This window comes from Gallinula chloropus (genome assembly GCF_964237585.1).
Source record: "Gallinula chloropus genome assembly, chromosome: 5".
Taxonomy (NCBI): Eukaryota; Metazoa; Chordata; class Aves; order Gruiformes; family Rallidae; genus Gallinula; species Gallinula chloropus.
This window is the reverse complement of record NC_140090.1, coordinates 32,805,933-32,824,643: the sequence shown is the minus strand read 5'-3', so window position 1 is coordinate 32,824,643 and position 18,711 is coordinate 32,805,933. Positions and strand designations below refer to the sequence as shown.

At 54.2% G+C, this 18,711-nt stretch overlaps 1 protein-coding gene across 1 annotated transcript; it reads left to right on the top strand.

Annotated features, from left to right (window-relative positions):
• Positions 1-6,118, top strand: LOC311192146 (lanosterol synthase-like; the record flags this gene model as incomplete). The annotated part of the gene is made up of 15 exons (XM_084264570.1): positions 1-113; positions 331-477; positions 687-891; positions 1,098-1,206; positions 1,508-1,626; positions 2,054-2,151; positions 2,288-2,315; positions 2,766-2,837; positions 3,503-3,553; positions 3,681-3,830; positions 4,162-4,258; positions 4,459-4,564; positions 5,116-5,181; positions 5,603-5,683; positions 5,962-6,118. The coding sequence occupies 15 exons, from the start codon at positions 1-3 to the stop codon at positions 6,116-6,118; spliced, it is 1,599 nt and encodes a 532-aa protein (XP_084120696.1).
• Positions 6,119-18,711: the final 12,593 nt, after the last annotated feature.

The window sequence follows — 18,711 nt, the reverse complement described above, 5'->3', positions numbered from 1 at the left end:
ATGTCCAGGCTGGAACTGAGCCCAGAGATCCGCAGCAAAGTCTCTGCACAGCAAGAGGTGATGCCTGTGAAGGTTGAAGGGACACAGGAGACTGAAGGCAGGAGGGACTCAGGGTGCGAGGTGCCTGCAGGCTGGGGGGGCAGACAGGGACGGGGTGTTCCTGGGGCAGGGTGTTGCTGGCTGCTGGGGTGCATAGCCAACTATGGTGGGCATGCTTTTTTGAGGGGAATTACCCACGTAAGCCCCTGATGTGGTCTCTCAGTGATGCCAGCAAGAGTTGTTGCTTCAGTTCTCACTGTCCAGTTGTGTGGTGGAAACTCCATGAAGTAGGAATGCAGACCTACAGAAAGGGCATGTGGAAGACAAATCGACAGTGTTTGGTACAGCGCTCAACTACGTAGCCCTGAGGATCCTGGGAGTTGGACCAGATGACCCTGATGTTGTGCGGGCTCGTGTCAACCTGCACAGCAAAGGGGAATAGAGAAGTCCCCTGAACTGACTTCCCCCCTCCCTCCTCTCTGAGTCTGGGATCCTCCCTGCCCTGTGTCAGCTGAGCCAGGAGCGGTGTCTGCTGGTCCTGGTCAGGAGGGAGCAACCCTGTTGGGAAGGCTATTTCTTTCTTTTCTCCTGCAGCTCTACAAGGGGATAGGGAAAGACATGCCCTGCTCCAGGCATTGCCCTGTCAGCACATCATCTCTTCATGCCACCTTTGCCCTCCTTGTTCATCACAGTAGCACCTTCTCTGTCGCAAACAGGCTGCTTCCTACGTGGTTCCCAGCCCACCCGTCCCGGCTCTGGTGTCACTGCCGCCACGTTTACCTCCCCATGAGCTACTGTTACGCCAGGCACCTGTCAGCAGAAGAGGACGAGCTCATACAGAGCTTGCGGCAGGTAAGGAGCTGACCCTGGTGGGGCTCCCCAGTAAGGAGCACCTGCCCTGCCAGCCATGTCCTTGTGGGCCAGTCAGTGTGAAGTGACAGCTCTCATACGTGCACAGTCCCTCTGTCCAGGGAGTGGAGCCAGCTTCCAACAGTAAGCTGCCTGTGGCTGCTTGCTCCCAGCTTGCCAGGCTGACACCCATTGCTGTCTTACACCAGGAGCTGTGCGTGCAAGACTATGCCAGCATAGACTGGCCAGCCCAGAGAAACAACGTTGCTGCCTGTGGTGTGTACACCCCGCACGGCTGGCTGCTGGGCATTGCCTATGGTGAGAACGATGTTGACAGGGGTGGCAGGGCCCTTGCCAGGTGAGCTGGTGGTGCTGGGACTGAAGCTGCCTTGTATTGTGGGGGCTCTTTAGGATCTACTGCCAAATACTGGTGTACATCCTGGAGCTGGGATGGGGATGTGGATTGCATGAAACTTGGGCTTCTTCCCCCTTGAGAGCAGCAGGGCCTTGTGGCCATGTCTGGGACAGAGCAGTTCCCATGCTTTCCTCACTGGTCGTCACATGAGCAGAGGTGCACCCTGCCACAGCAAGTGAATCTGGTCCCTGTCTTCTCCTGTAGCCATTATGAATGCGCATGAAGCCAACCACAGCACTCACCTGCGGCAGCGAGCCATCACAGAGCTGTACGACCACATCAGAGCTGATGACAGGTTCACCAAGTGCATCAGCATTGGGCCGGTAGGACACTTGCTGGTGATCTGCTAAAGGTCTTTCACTTTGCTCTTTAGGGACCAGCTTGTGCCCCCTCCCCCAGTCCTTTGCAACTGTAGCATGGAACTGTAATCACCACATCTTGCTGCAGCACAGCTCCTGCCGCTCCTAATGCTGGAGAGCTAATGCTCACGGGGCATGGAAGGCACGCAGATAGCTGTGGCCCTGGTGAGGGGTACTTCTTGTGGTCCCGGGAAATATCTGAGGTGAACCTCTGGAATAATCTCATGGCACCTGCCCATTAACTTAGCTGTGCTGAGTGATGCCACAGATGGAGCCGTTGAGGTCAAGCCTGGGACCACTTCCACATGCCTTAATGCTGGATGGGAGAGAGATATGTCCCTGGGGCTGGAAGAAGCTGTCTCCAAAGCAGTGACAGTGCTGCTCTCGGCAGATTTCCAAGACCATCAACATGCTGGTTCGCTGGTTTGTGGATGGGAAGGACTCCTCAGCTTTTCAAGAGCACGTTTCCAGGACCCCTGCCTACCTCTGGTAAGGGCTGAGCGCCACCCACATGGGACAGTGTAGGGCTCTGATCCCTGTCCAGTGAGCACGCTGGGGCTCCCAACCCACTTCCTGGCACTCTGGCTGTGCCTGCACTGCAGCACTGTGCTCTCTTCTGCCACAGGCTGGGCCTTGACGGCATGAAGATGCAGGTGAAGTGCTGTAGGAGTTCAGCTGTGACTCAGAGGGACCCTGGCATACTGGGGCAGCCCATGGAATAATGGGATAGCTCGGTGTCGCTATGGGCCTGAGCTCCAGCATCAGGACAGCGTGCAGCTGTTTCCTGCATTGGTGCAGAGACAACTATGGTGGGCATGCTTTGTTGAGGGTAATTACCCATTTAAGCCCCTGATGTGGTCATGCAAATATCTCTCGGTGATGCCAGCAAGAGTTGTTGCTTCAGTTCTCACTGTCCAGTTGTGTGGTGGAAACTCCATGAAGTAGGAATGCAGACCTACAGAAAGGGCTGTATGAAGGGATGGACATTAATGGCACTGAGATCAGCAGGTCAGAAAGGTCCCAGCACATCCAGTTCTCCCTGAGGGGCATGTTTGGTGGCCACAACTCCTTCCTGACAGATGACCAAGCACCTCTGTTTCTAGGCAGAAGCCCAGGAGATGCCTGAATTCACCTCCTGCCTGCAAAACGCCTGCGAGTTCCTCCGGTTCACCCAGGTGAGCAGAGCCTGTTGTGTGCTGTCTCACGTGCTGGCTAGGCAGACTTGGCTGCTTCTCAGAGCCCTCTTGGATGCATCTGGTGCCTTCTGAAGGGCTGAACTAGCAAAGTCCTAAGAACTGCCTCCTGTTTTCTGCTCCCCATTGCTAGAAGCCATGTGTGCAGCTTGAGGAGAGGACCTTGGCCAGGCCCAGGGGTGTTTTGGGTGGGTTGCCTGGGCTAAGAGAGGCCGGAACACCGAGGGCTTAGGCTCCTTTGCCTTTCCTCCTCTCTGGATCCCACACATTTGAGGCAGACTTCTGGGAAACCCAGTGTCCTTGGTTAGTGACCATGTGAGCTCAGTTCCTGCTGGCGATTGCCACCACCAGCAGCGTGGTGCAGATGCAGTCATAGGTCTTGCTGCGAATGGGAGTGTTGGAAGCAGGTGGCTCCCTGGCAGGAAAGAGCTCAGAGAGGGGACTTTAGCAGCACTTGCTGAAACCAGTCCAAACTGTGATTTCAGCACTCCCTGCTCCAGAGCTGACCTCCCTCCCTGTCCACCTGCCTCACTAGAAGACAGGTGGTGCTCAGTCCCAAACAGTTCTGCACGTGCAGTGGTTTCAGCCCATGGTTCTTGCAGCCAGGCACCTCGTGCCTGCCCTCATTTGTTTCTTGTCTCCTGCAGATCCCAGAGAACCCACCCAACTACGAGAAATATTACCGCCGTATGAATGAGGTATGATGGCTGGAACATGTGCACACCTGAGTCCTCTGACTGACACGTGGACAGGACTGCATCTTTCCCCCTCAGAAGAACAGAACAGGTTTGGGGAAGGTGCTGAGCTCTCCTGACCCCTTTCCAGGGTGGCTTCCCCTTCAGTACCCGAGACTGTGGCTGGATCGTGGCAGACTGCACGGCAGAGGGGCTGAAGTCAGTTATGCTGCTGCAGGAGAAATGCCCCTTCATAGACAAGCTTGTCCCACCTGAGCGCCTCTTTGATGCTGTGAATGTGGTGAGTGGAGCACAAATACGGGCAGATAACTCAAGCTAAGGTAAGAGAAGCCAGCACCCGAGTGGTTGTTAGATCTGGTATTACTAAGCTAGTACAAGGCCCATAGCCTGGCATGGCAACACTGTGTTTACTGTGATAGAAAACTACATATGTGATGCTCCAGGTTGTGCCTGCCTGTCAGTGCTGTTTGGGACTTTGGTTGCCTGCCAACGCTGTGGCCTCCTGGGTCTGACTTTGTCCTTGCTCTGGACTTGGGGCCACATTGGGCTGGTACTGCCTGAGAGCCAGTCCCACCATCCCCACCCTCCCCAACCTCTGCTTGTCTGGGCAGTTGCTGAGCATGAGGAACTTGGATGGAGGCTTTGCCACGTATGAAACCAAACGAGGAGGCCACTTCCTGGAGCTGCTGAACCCCTCAGAGGTGTTTGGTAAGGGGAACTGGGTGGGGCTGGCTCACCCCCGCAAGAGGCACAGGGGACTGGCCTTGCTGTGTGCCCAGAGGGTGCCTGGCTTTGGCCCAGGTCCCTTTGTGGGAAAAGCGTGCCCAAGGGAGAGGTTGGCAGCGTGTGGCTCTGAGGCTCTTGCCAGCAGAAGGGCTCTTGCACTGATGCCCTTCCCCTGCTGGCAGGTGACATCATGATTGACTACACCTATGTGGAGTGCACGTCGGCTGTCATGCAGACACTGAGACACTTCCATGACAAGGTTCCTGAGCACAGAGCCCTGGAGATCAGGTGAGGCGCTGCACTGAGAAGTGGGCAGGCCTGCAATGTCCCACGGTGCCTGCCAGGGCGTCTGTTGGCACAGCCCATGCTGACCATCGTTGTGGGTCTTGCCTGGACCTCTGCATTGCCATGGAGCAGTCCCTCTGGTGGCCCCTGGGGTGTGCACAGCTGGCATGCTGGCAACTTCTCCTAAGCAGAGCCCCGCACAAGAAGCTGGGACCCAGCCTCTCTCAGAGAGCAGGGCATAGGCTGTTTGGGACCAGGCAGGGGGAAATGACTGGAGATCTGCCTGCCTCTTGACTTTGCAGTTGCCTTGATCTTGCAGCTGGCTAGAGGCTGGGTCCTCTGCTTTGCATGCTGGCACGAGGCAGAAAAGCAGCCAACTGGTGCTTGACTTGACTCCCAGTTCCTAACAACGTGGCAGCCTGTCTGGATGGCCTTGCCTCTTGAACCCTCTAATAATGGGATCCATCACAGCCCCAGAGGGGCTCATGGATGCCCGCGATGAAGCAGGCACTGAGTCTGATCTGCTTTTGAAGTGGGTGCCTTTTGCTGACCAGGGAGACTCTGCAGAAGGGCCTGGACTACTGTCGTAAGAAGCAGCGAGCTGATGGGTCATGGGAAGGGTAAGCAGTGTTCCCAGTGCCCAGCTTTTCCCCACCTGCCCTAGTGTGACAGGGACCCTGATGGCCAGCATTCCTGGCTGGCAGGATCTGTGGGAAGGGCAAGTATGGGCTGATCCCTTCTGTAGCTCCTGTTCTTTGCTCCCCTTTCCTCTCCCTCCACTCCAGTCAGAGCAAGCACCTTGTGCATTGCACAAGACCCAGACAAGGCCTGGAGTCTAGGGTGGCTCCAGCTCCCCTTGTCCCCAGGTGATGTGCTGATGCCTGAGGGAGCTGGGACTAGATGGTGGTGGGGGCGCTGTAGGGGAAGGCAGGCTGCAGCTCTCTGCCTGACTCTGTTCTTGGTGTGAACATGGGCACATGGCAGCCTGCCTCTACCTGGGGCCTTGCCCCCATGACAGTACTGCTGTCCCCTTCTTCCTAGGAGCTGGGGGGTTTGTTTCACCTATGGCACCTGGTTTGGTCTGGAAGCGTTCGCCAGTATGCAGCACACATACCACAACAGGTGAGAATGGACTGTTTGGTTCCCCTGCCCCTACTACCTCTTGGGCCGGGGCAAGAGTCCATGGTGGGGCTGGGTGGATGTCCTGGCTGCACATGGGCTCTCTGCACCAGGTACTGCTCTTCACAAATCCCATACCTGCAATACGATGGGGCTACTCCCTGCCTGAGCCTCAAGCTGAGGGCAGGGCAGAGCACAGCTCCTGTGTGTGGCTGGGAGACATGGGCATGCAAATGATCCCTCACCCCAGCCCTGTCTGATTCTCTGCCCTGTCCACGCAGGACTGCATGCCAAGAGGTGGCCCGGGCCTGCCAGTTCCTCCTCTCCAAGCAGATGGCAGATGGCGGGTGGGGAGAGGACTTGGAATCATGCGAGCAGCGCACATACGTGCAGAGCGCCGCGACGAGAGGGAAGAATGCTGCCAATCAATGGGATTGATAAAGCACTTCAACTTATTGCAAGCACAGACTTCCTTTTACACTGTTCCTACCACGTGTTACACTTACTGTATATTAATTGGCTCTTAACCAGAAGTTACATTTACAATAAATACTCCACCCATCTTGTAGCCTGGGAATCCTGTCTCTTTCTCAGTCCCAGGACCACTGAATCCTCATCACACCTCCTGCTCCCACATCTTGTGACCATGCTCTATGATACACAAGAATACGCTGACCGATTGTTGACCCTTCTGTTCCCACCAAGACGGCGTGGGGCCCGGTCTTACTAAGCTACACAGGCGGCTGCTTGGACAACTGCTCCACAGGCTCATGGCCTTGCTTCTCAAGCCATTCTGCAACAATTCCCCCTTTTTCTTTTTATACAAGCAGCGCCTGGTTAGTGGACTCAGCTCGGATCAATACGATCAAGTGAGCTCCTTCATTGGAACACACACAGAACTTATATATGTTTCTGTATCAGTATACAAGTGACATTACATTGCTGTTGGTTAGATGCTCTGTTCATGTGTCTCACTATTGCTAATAATTGGTTGAGGCTACACAGTCTGGGAAATACTGTGACACACAGCAAAAATAACGCTAAGGCAAAAATAACTGACAAAAACATAAGCCCTTATTTAACTGAATCTAAAAACCATCCCATAAACAGAAAACCATTCTGTAAAGCGTGGCAAGCTAAAAACTGCTAATTGGCTACACATACTGCTCACACCAAAGTGATTAATTAGTACTTATAACGAGTTTTGAGAAGCATATCTTATAGCTAATCGTCACTATGTTTGAGAATGTAATTACCAAATACCTGTCAGCATGAGGAATTTTCCTGTCTTATGGGAATTCAAGGATATTGTCTTCTGTGAGGAGAGCTAGGCCGCCGGCAGGCCCACTGTCCTCCTTGCCAATTTCTTCCTTTTTAATATCTGTGTTACAAAAACTGCTTTTTGAGGTCTCTGCAAGGGCCCTTTGCAGAAAGCTCAATGAACATGACAGTAAATGTAAGACAAATACCATAATTACCACATCCAATAATCCAAATTTGACCATTGACAATATCCATCCTGAAATTCCCCAGTCATGAAACCAATTGTAAGTGCCTTGATACCTTTGCTGTTGCATTTGTTTGCTTTGCCAATCAGGAGTGTCAGAAGTGCAGATAACATCAGCCTCAAGTTTTCCTGCAGGCACTGATTGCAATCTGTGTTCTTAGTAACACTTGACATTGACTTTTCTCTCTCCTCCCCCCCCCATTTTTTTTTTTCAAACCTTGTTTGAAACCTACTGCACGGTTCACCACTGGAGCTACCAAACTGTTCTGTGAGTGACATAACTAGTTCAAAATATAAAGAGCTTTGTGAGAGTTTGATTCATATGTTTTACCATGGCTTTGCCTGTGGACAAACGTGGTGTCCCTGTAACACAGGCAATGTTCATGCCATATATTCTGAGCTGTTGTCCAGTTTGATTTAACGGGGTAGTGTAATGCTGCTATAGCAGAGCACACTTACTGGATTCTCCCGTTTGTGCAGTAGCTCCCACTGCCAGAAAACACAGTAATCTCTAATCCCTTTGCGCTGGTAACTCATGAATCAAACTTGCAATGTCCAAGCTTTTTTCTGAAATCAAATTCTCATCCATGTAATGATAAAAGATTAGACCAGGATGCGTTTTTGATACTGGAGCAAGTGCCTAGGCTACATAAGCCTGGCACAGAGTTGGTGAATTTTTATGCCTTGTGGAAGCCTCGGAGTCAGTTACTCCTGTATTAAACGTTGCAAATGGGCATTTTTTTTCCAAGCAAGTAGCCATTAATCGGCCCAAATGGGGATTTTCTGTTTTCCAGGTCAAATTTCTAAAGTAAGATCTCCAAGTTCAATGATCGCTATCAAAAATCCTTCTGCTAAGTAAGGAACCTTGCTCTCAGTGGATAAACGCATCTCTGAACCCGCAGCACATACAAACAAACGCTGCAAAGCAAGTCCTCAAACAAACGACACTGCAAGACGCGAGTTGTCACATCCAGTCCGTGTGGGTGGGTGGGTGGCGGGTGTGTGGGGGGCAGTTCTCCCACTTCTACGGCAATTCTGGCAAGGCACTTGGCTGCGCAGCATGGTGTCAGTGGTGTCGGCTGCTGACCTCCCAGCGGCCCACTAGTAACTCTCTCCACCACCCGCTCATTCCCACATGAACTTTTCCCCAGTCCCGCAAGTGAGTAGGAATCAAAATACCCTGATGTCACCCTTTTTCCCGTTCTGACGCCATCTTACGCACCCAGGCTGGGACGAGCAGCCTCTGCAGAGTGTCTCGGGCGTCAGGAGACAGTGATGTATTGATGAGTTTGCTGGGGATTATTGAGGTGTGGGTGGGAGTGGTGGATATTGAAATGAAATGTGTCCCTGATCTGATGGTTGTCGAAGCTGATAGTTGTCCATCTCGGTAGGATTCTTGTCCCACTGCTTAGGTTCCTTGTCCATGGGGGCAACAGTGCTCTGTGCCTTAGTTGGTGATTCTTCATATAGGTAGTTTCTCTCTCAGTAGGTTTTGGGTGAGTGGGCAGTTCTGCAAACCCTTCCACAGCAGGGCATGCTGTTGCTTTTTGAGGACAGGCTGAAGTTTTTGATGCCAGTCAACATTTTCAACTGCGTCATGGGGTGTTTTAGGCTCAGTAAAAGTTAGGCAGTCGGTTGTACGTTTGTTTCCACATTTTTCCTTCCAAAGGTATAGTAGTGGGGGGGGCACAGGCCGTGGTGGCAGATTTACGCGCACTACCCGCTCCCCTTCCCGGTCAGTTCTGACAGATTTATCACTTTGCTCTGATAACACGGCATTATTACTTAGCATAGTAACTGGGGTAGGTGAAAAAGCACCCAGAAACAAAAACACATTCTCCATAGTAGATTTTTTCCCTTTTTAAATGGGTTCTGTAGAAACCAGAACTGGTGCTAAAGCTGCAAAGGCTGAAGTAGCAACAACACATTCCGCTAAAGTCCTTTTATTTAATTTCCAGAGAGTTAGTAACGACTTAGCTTTGAGCTCCAATAGCTTCCCAAGTAGGTAAATCAAAAGCGTTGTCAAGGCTTGCTATCAGTTTTCTTTCTTTGCTCCACAAAAAGGAGGGGTTTTAAAGACTTTTCATAATTTTTAATCAAGCTGTCCCCCCCAGCCAACCTGCTCCTCTGTGGATCTCTCTCTCTCTCTGTCTTTCTCTCTCGTAACTCTCCTCTCTCTCTTTCGTCTCTCTCTCCATGGGCTGCAAGTGCTGGCAGGGGCTTGCTCTAACATGGGTCACAGCACCTCCTGTCTCTCTCCCCCTGTTCCAGTGTGGGGCCTCTCCACAGGCTGCAGGTGGGGTCTGGGCCTTTTCCATGGGCTGTCGGGGGACACCTGCACAACCATGGGTTCCTCCAGGGGCTGCTGGGGCATCTTTCTCTCCAGCACCTAGGGCACCTTCTCCCCCCCGACCCCCTTTCACTGCCCTTGGTGCCTGCACAGCTCCTCACACCTTCTCTGGGGGCACAAAGCAGCTGCAGATGGGTTTTTCTCTCCTCACTGTGACTCCCAGAGGCGCTGTGACCATCCCTGATTGGCTCGGCCTTGGGCAGCAGCAACTCCGGCCTTCAGCTGGCTGGTATTTGCTCTGTGGGGCCTGCAGAGAGCTTCTGGCTGCTCCTTGCAGCAGCCACTCCTGCAGCCCCCCCTCCTCCACTAGGACCCAGCCACACAAAACTAGGACAGAAGGTTTTTCCCCAGGTGTATTCTGCCTCCTGGGGCAGGCAGTGAAGTGCCTTTTCCAACCAGTTTGGTGATCTGAGAAGAGAAAGCTGCCAAGCTGCCTTTATCTTCCCCTCGTGCTGTCCAGCTTGGCTGCCTGGGGCAAGAGTGTGGGATTTGGGGCCTAGCCTGTACCCAGCATTCTGATGGGTGCGCTGCACAATCCTTGCTGTGCTGTGAGTCACTGATCGTCTCTGAAGTGCTGTCTGCTCTGGAGCCTGTGCTGGGAGGAGAAGGGCACCCATTCTCCCCCACAGCTGGGAAAGAGGAGTGCTCTGCTCAGGTTCCTTACTGTCCTATTCCCCAGCTGGTGGCATCCAGCTTCCCGTAGGCTGCCAGGTGAAGTAACCAGCATCATTCCCACTTTGAAAAAGGAGAAACTGAAGCAGAAAGCCCTGAGACAGTGAGCGTCAGGACGCAGCCTGGATCCCTTGAGCTCTTGGCCTTCTCCCAGTGCAGCAGGCTGCCTCTAAGGTTCCAGCTATGGTATTTCACATTTTGGTGTCAGCTGGAAGTGGTGTGGACTGGTGGGTTAATAAATGGCTAACAGTGTTGCAAATGAAACTTGACTGTGTGTTGGTCTCCCTGTAACCTGCCCCGGTGTGTGCCCCACACTGCTTGCACAGCAGCATGCGGTAACCTGGCTTGGGTCACCTGTCCTCACTGGTACGGTCACCGTCTCCACCAACAAGCAAGCCAGGCTTGAGGCCTACAACTGCTTTGCCCTTTGCCTTTGGCCTCAGAAGAATATAATCAAGGAAGCAGCTGACTGCTGCTGAGGGAACGACCACTTCCCTCCATCTGATGCTTATACCAACCCAAATAACCCTGTGTGCCGTTGGCTGAGCTCTCTTGGGCTCGTTGCCTACCAGGAGCCCTAGTCCATTCTTTTGCAAAGCTCTTGGCCAGGCAGCTGGCCAGCCTGTGCCACAGCATGGGATTATTGCATCCTGTGGGCAAAATGATGTATTTGCTGGGGTCTAGCGTCATAGAAGAACCATAGACACAGAATCCCACAGAATCACAAGGTTGGAAAAGACCTTTAAGATCAAGTCCAACCGTTCCCGTCCTAAGCTAAACCAGATCCCTGAGCGTAGCTATGCGGGGTGCAGGCTGGTTCCGGGCGGGAGGGGTTTGGTGCAGGCACTGTGCGGTCGTTAGCAGGCGGTGTGCGGGGCTGAGTGGGTCTCTGGGGGATGTGGGCATTCTGCCCCGCGTGAGCTGTGGGTTTTCTCATGTGTGGTTCCAGGCCAGGAGCAGCGTTGGGTCCTCACACCGTTGGTGTGTTAGCGACTGGCTGGCCTTGGGCTGCTGTGCTGGTGGGGCCTGGAGAGGCCAGAGGGCACTGTTAGGCCTGTTCCTGGGCTAGGAAAGCTCTGAGCCCCAGGGTCAGAGAGGTGCTTGTGGGCTCCGTGGGGGGTCGCGGGCCAGGAGCAGTGTTTGGTGCTCACATGTTGGGTTTGGGGCTTGGTTGGGTTTGGTTAGAGTCAAGTGTTTGGAAGGGGCAGACGCAAAGGCCGCTGGCAGGTAACTGAGGCACTGAGAGGTCGAGTCGAGAGGTGGCAAATACTTCCTGGGCTGTCTGGGTCTGTCAGGTGAAGTTTGTCACCACCAGTGTTAAGCCAGCTACTTCATGCTGTGCTCTTGGACGGGTGACAGGACCAGGCTCGGAGGCTGTGCCGTACCTGCCACAGCGTGAGGTCACAGCCCCTCAGCTGCCTGGAGCCTCACCTGAGTGCATGCTGGCTCCTGCTCTCGGTGGCTTGTGGTGTCTGTGATGTCAGTTGCATGAGGAGTGCCGCTGGCCGAGTAGCATTTTCTAATGGCAAAGCCACACTGCCACAGGCATGCTAGCAGCGCTGCCAGGCCACGGTGTCCCTGCATTACGTGTGTGCTGCCATTGGGAATGAGGCGAGGCTTCGCTGGCTGGTGTTTGTAACTGTGCTCTGCTGAAGAGATGAGATGAGTTTTCAGCTCTAAGATTATTTTCTATTTGGGCTTCTCTCACAGCCTGGGAGCTTGGCATCATGTTTGTGGCCAGGTCCTTCCAGCAAGCACATGCTGTCTGTCCTGGCTCCAGCCAGCCCAGAGTTCCGCTCCCTGAGCAGCAGGCACAGGTGAGGTGAGTCAGCCCGGGCTGGTTCCTCACCGCCTGACATGGCAGCGTTCCTGCCTCCTTGGGCAGGTGAAGCGCTCCACGTTCTTGCCGGGGCTGCGCGTTCCTAATTCTCAGCAGTCTATACCAGCAGGTACAAGGCCACCTGGGGCCAAGGGGACCACTGGATGCTGGTGGGGACAGGGGCTGGCCCTTGCTGGGTGCATGCTATACTCTGCTTCTCTGCCCACAGCTTAGCAGATTGAGCCAGCGATGCTGGAGGTGGTGGCAGCGAGCAGCAGTGCTGAAGCCTGGTAAGTCCCTGCAGGTCCACTCTGTGGCCTGGGTGTACCTGGGAATGTCCCCAGGACTGGGCTTGGCCCCTGGAGCAGCCAGGGGGACAGTCTCTGGGGGGCACCCACCAGTGTCCCCAGCTCTGTAGCTCAGGCACCCCTCCCTGTCTTGCAGATGCCAAAGTGCAGGCAGACCAGCGCTGCCCCCGCTGTGGTGGAGCTGCCCAGCAGCGACCGGTGCTGTTGGCGCGGCCCTGGTTCAGGACTTCATCAGGCCCCGGCTCCTCGACCACGCTGGGCCCTCACATAGGGCAGGCGCCGTGGCAGCATCAGGTGAAGCGTTGCTGCTGCGCCTGCCACAGCTACAACTCCATTTCCTCCAAGAGCCTCAGCACTGCTGAGAGCCTGGAAAACATCGACTGGATCCCGGACAGAGCAGCCCTGGCCGAGCTGGGATGCGTCTGCTCCCTCGGCCCCGTGCGTGCTGGCGCAGCCTGGTCGGCTCTCAGTATGCATGTGGCCAGGAAAAGACTGGAGGTGCAGCTGCGGGCCCTGCCCCTGCCAGTGCGTCTGTCCCTGGAGCAAGGAGCGCAGCAGCAGCGCCGCCACGTCCTGCCGAAGTTCAGCCAGCCAGGACAGAGACAGCCCTTGCCACGGCACACACAGCAGGAGCCTCGCAGCCAGCACAGCTCTCGGGAGCCTGTACTGTCTCCTCCACCCCTGTGCACGAAGATGGCCGCCACACAGACATCTCTCACGGACCTTTGTGTGAGCAACAAGCAGCTGGGTGCTTCACGGCGTGCCAACAAAAGGTAGATGCTGTCAAACTAACCTGATCACCTTCTGTGACAAGGTGACCTGCTTAATGGATGAGGGGAAGGCTGTGGGTACCGACTACCTGGACTTCAGTAGAGCCTTTGACACGGTTTCTCCCAGCATTCTGACTGAGAAACTGGCTGCCACTGGCCTGGACAGGTGGACCCTCAGCTGGGTTAAAAACTGTCTGGATGGCCGGGCCCAAAGAGTGGTGGTGAATGGAACTAAATCCAGCTGGAGGCCAGACACAAATGGCATCCCCCAGGGCTCAGTCCTGGGCCCAGTTTTGTCCAGTATCTTTATCAATGACCTCGATGAAGGGATTGAATTCTCCCTCAGTAAGTTTGCAGATGACACTAAACTGGGAGGAAGGACATGGAGGTCCTGGAGCGTGTCCAGAGAAGGGCAGCCAGGCTGGGGAAGGGGCTGGAGGGCAAATCCTCTGAGGAGCGGCTGAGGGAGCTGGGGGTGCTCAGCCTGGAGAAGAGGAGGCTGGGGAGAGACCTTCTCACTGCTTACAAGTACCTGCCAGGAGGGTGCAGAGAGGTGGGCGATAGTCTCTTCAGCCAGGGGACAGGAGGTGGGACAAGGGGAAGTGGGGTCAAGCTGTGCCGGGGCAGGGTCAGCTCAGCTGTGAGGGAAAAGTTCTTCCCTGAGAGAGCTGTCAGGGCCTGGCACAGGCTGCCCAGGGAGGGTGCTGAGTCCCCACACCTGGATGTGTTTAAAAAAAGGGTAGATGAGGTGCTCAGGGATATGGTTTAACTTAGGATGGGAATGGTTGGACTTGATGATCTTAAAGGTCTTTTCCAACCTTGTGATTCTGTGATTCTGTGAACAGCAACGTCAGCTCTGACTGCCAGCCACCAGTGCGGAGGATGATCTTCCATGACAGCATCCTCCCTAATAAGAGGCTACCACAGAGGCAGGACTTCCCGAGGCCTCCTGCTTTATCCCTGGCCCAGACAGCCCTTCCCAGCCTGGACAAGGAGGCAGCAAAACCAGCAACGGGACCTGCAGCTGCGGCTTCAGTCCTGCGAAAGGAAGGCACCGGCCTTTGGACCACCTTCGCTACCACCCAAGGCAGGCCTGAGGCTGACCTGGCAGGTGCAGACTGGCCTGCTGCTGCTGCAGCTACTGCCAGAGTCTCGAGGCTGGAGCTGAGCCCAAAGATCCGCAGCAAACTCTGGGTGCACACTGCAAGGCGATGCCTGGAGATGAGGCTGCGGAGCTTCCCCCTGGCAGTGACACAGTCCATGAAAATGCTGCATTAGTCACTGACCAAAGGCCCCTCGACCAGCACTGGCTGCCTGCAGACGGACCGTGCCGACGTCTAGCACCTCAAAGCCCAGCCAGAGCAGGCTGTGCTGAAGCAGCACAAGGCACCCCACGCCTCCCCGGTGGCCTCCAGCCCATCAGGCCCGGCACCCACAAAGATCCACAGGCCCATGGCCTCGTTCCTGCCTGAGACCCTGCGCAGGGTCCGCCACGCAGGGAGGCTGTGGTCCCGCATGGCCCCGCTTGGCGCGGAGGGCCCATCAGATTGAGGGGTGCCCCACAGGACAGCACCCTGCCCGGCACACCCCAGACAGCCAGCACAACACCCAGCACCTCCTCAGACTACTCCCCACCAGTCTCTCTCCGGATGGTGCACTGGAGTGGGAGGAAGATCCTGTGAGCGCTGGGGTCTGGCTTTAAGGATGTGGCCCGGAGCTGGAGGCGGTAGGACAAAGGAAGGCACCGGCCTCCGGACCACCTTCGCTGTCACCCAAGGCAGGGCTGAGGCTGACCTGGTGGGCACAGACTGGCCTGATGCTGCAGCACCTGAGAAATGTCCAGCCTGGAACTGAGCCCAGAGATCCGCAGCAAAGTCTCTGCACAGCGAGAGGTGACGCCTGTGAAGGTTGAAGGGACACAGGAGACTGAAGGCAGGAGGGACTCAGGGTGCGAGGTGCCTGCAGGCTGGGGGGGCAGACAGGGACGGGGTGTTCCTGGGGCAGGGTGTTGCTGGCTGCTGGGGTGCATAGACAACTATGGTGGGCATGCTTTTTTGAGGGGAATTACCCACAAAAGCCCCTGATGTGGTCTCTCAGTGATGCCAGCAAGAGTTGTTGCTTCAGTTCTCACTGTCCAGTTGTGTGGTGGAAACTCCATGAAGTAGGAATGCAGACCTACAGAAAGGGCTGTATGAAGGGATGGACATTAATGGCACTGAGATCAGCAGGTCAGAAAGGTCCCAGCACATCCAGTTCTCCCTGAGGGGCATGTTTGGTGGCCACAACTCCTTCCTGACAGATGACCAAGCACCTCTGTTTCTAGGCAGAAGCCCAGGAGATGCCTGAATTCACCTCCTGCCTGCAAAACGCCTGCGAGATCCTCCGGTTCACCCAGGTGAGCAGAGCCTGTTGTGTGCTGTCTCACGTGCTGGCTAGGCAGACTTGGCTGCTTCTCAGAGCCCTCTTGGATGCATCTGGTGCCTTCTGAAGGGCTGAACTAGCAAAGTCCTAAGAACTGTCTCCTGTTTTCTGCTCCCCATTGCTAGAAGCCATGTGTGCAGCTTGAGGAGAGGACCTTGGCCAGGCCCAGGGGTGTTCTGGGTGGGTTGCCTGGGCTAAGAGAGGCCGGAACACCGAGGGCTTAGGCTCCTTTGCCTTTCCTCCTCTCTGGATCCCACACATTTGAGGCAGACTTCTGGGAAACCCAGTGTCCTTGGTTAGTGACCATGTGAGCTCAGTTCCTGCTGGCGATTGCCACCACCAGCAGCGTGGTGCAGATGCAGTCATAGGTCTTGCTGCGAATGGGAGTGTTGGAAGCAGGTGGCTCCCTGGCAGGAAAGAGCTCAGAGAGGGGACTTTAGCAGCACTTGCTGAAACCAGTCCAAACTGTGATTTCAGCACTCCCTGCTCCAGAGCTGACCTCCCTCCCTGTCCACCTGCCTCACTAGAAGACAGGTGGTGCTCAGTCCCAAACAGTTCTGCACGTGCAGTGGTTTCAGCCCATGGTTCTTGCAGCCAGGCACCTCGTGCCTGCCCTCATTTGTTTCTTGTCTCCTGCAGATCCCAGAGAACCCACCCAACTACGAGAAATATTACCGCCTTATGAATGAGGTATGATGGCTGGAACATGTGCACACCTGAGTCCTCTGACTGACACGTGGACAGGACTGCATCTTTCCCCCTCAGAAGAACAGAACAGGTTTGGGGAAGGTGCTGAGCTCTCCTGACCCCTTTCCAGGGTGGCTTCCCCTTCAGTACCCGAGACTGTGGCTGGATCGTGGCAGACTGCACGGCAGAGGGGCTGAAGTCAGTTATGCTGCTGCAGGAGAAATGCCCCTTCATAGACAAGCTTGTCCCACCTGAGCGCCTCTTTGATGCTGTGAATGTGGTGAGTGGAGCACAAATACGGGCAGATAACTCAAGCTAAGGTAAGAGAAGCCAGCACCCGAGTGGTTGTTAGATCTGGTATTACTAAGCTAGTACAAGGCCCATAGCCTGGCATGGCAACACTGTGTTTACTGTGATAGAAAACTACGTATGTGATGCTCCAGGTTGTGCCTGCCTGTCAGTGCTGTTTGGGACTTTGGTTGCCTGCCAACGCTGTGGCCTCCTGGGTCTGACTTTGTCCTTGCTCTGGACTTGGGGCCACATTGGGCTGGTACTGCCTGAGAGCCAGTCCCACCATCCCCACCCTCCCCAACCTCTGCTTGTCTGGGCAGTTGCTGAGCATGAGGAACTTGGATGGAGGCTTTGCCACGTATGAAACCAAATGAGGAGGCCACTTCCTGGAGCTGCTGAACCCCTCAGAGGTGTTTGGTAAGGGGAACTGAGTGGGGCTGGCTCACCCCCGCAAGAGGCACAGGGGACTGGCCTTGCTGTGTGCCCAGCGGGTGCCTGGCTTTGGCCCAGGTCCCTTTGTGGGAAAAGCGTGCCCAAGGGAGAGGTTGGCAGTGTGTGGCTCAGAGGTTCTTGCCAGCGCTGTAGGGGAAGGCAGGCTGCAGCTCTCTGCCTGACTCTGTTCTTGGTGTGAACATGGGCACATGGCAGCCTGCCTCTACCTGGGGCCTTGCCCCCGTGACAGTACTGCTGTCCCCTTCTTCCTAGGAGCTGGGAGGTTTGTTTCACCTATGGCACCTGGTTTGGTCTGGAAGCGTTCGCCAATATGCAGCACACATACCACAACAGGTGAGTATGGACTGTTTGGTTCCCCTGCCCCTACTACCTCTTGGGCCGGGGCAAGAGGTATTGTTGACCCTGCTGTTCCCACCAAGACGGCGTGGGGCCCGGTCTTACTAAGCTACACAGGCGACTGCTTGGACAACTGCTCCACAGGCTCATGGCCTTGCTTCTCAAGCCATTCTGCAACAATTCCCCCTTTTTCTTTTTATACAAGCAGCGCCTGGTTAGTGGAATCAACTCGGATCAATACGATCAAGTGAGCTCCTTCATTGGAACACACACAGAACTTATATATGTTTCTGTATCAGTATACAAGTGACATTACATTGCTGTTGGTTAGATGCTCTGTTCATGTGTCTCACTATTGCTAATAATTGGTTGAGGCTACACAGTCTGGGAAATACTGTGACATACACGGCAAAAATAACGCTAAGGCAAAAATAACTGACAAAAACATAAGCCCTTATTTAACTGAATCTAAAAACCATCCCATAAACAGAAAACCATTCTGTAAAGCGTGGCAAGCTAAAAACTGCTAATTGGCTACACATACTGCTCACACCAAAGTGATTAATTAGTACTTATAACGAGTTTTGAGAAGCATATCTTATAGCTAATCGTCACTATGTTTGAGAATGTAATTACCAAATACCTGTCAGCATGAGGAATTTTCCTGTCTTATGGGAATTCAAGGATATTGTCTTCTGTGAGGAGAGCTAGGCCGCCAGCAGGCCCACTGTCCTCCTTGCCAATTTCTTCCTTTTTAATATCTGTGTTACAAAAACTGCTTTTTGAGGTCTCTGCAAGGGCCCTTTGCAGAAAGCTCAATGAACATGACAGTAAATGTAAGACAAATACCATAATTACCACATCCAATAATCCAAATTTGACCATTGACAATATCCATCCTGAAATTCCCCAGTCATGAAACCAATTGTAAGTGCCTTGATACCTTTGCTGTTGCATTTGTTTGCTTTGCCAATCAGGAGTGTCAGAAGTGCAGATAACATCAGCCTCAAGTTTTCCTGCAGGCACTGATTGCAATCTGTGTTCTTAGTAACACTTGACATTGACTTTTCTCTCTCCTCCCCCCCCCCTTTTTTTTTTTTCAATCCTTGTTTGAAACCTACTGCACGGTTCACCACTGGAGCTACCAAACTGTTCTGTGAGTGACATAACTAGCTCAAAATATAAAGAGCTTTGTGAGAGTTTGATTCATATGTTTTACCATGGCTTTGCCTGTGGACAAACGTGGTGTCCCTGTAACACAGGCAATGTTCATGCCATATATTCTGAGCTGTTGTCCAGTTTGATTTAACGGGGTAGTGTAATGCTGCTATAGCAGAGCACACTTACTGGATTCTCCCGTTTGTGCAGTAGCTCCCACTGCCAGAAAACACAGTAATCTCTAATCCCTTTGCGCTGG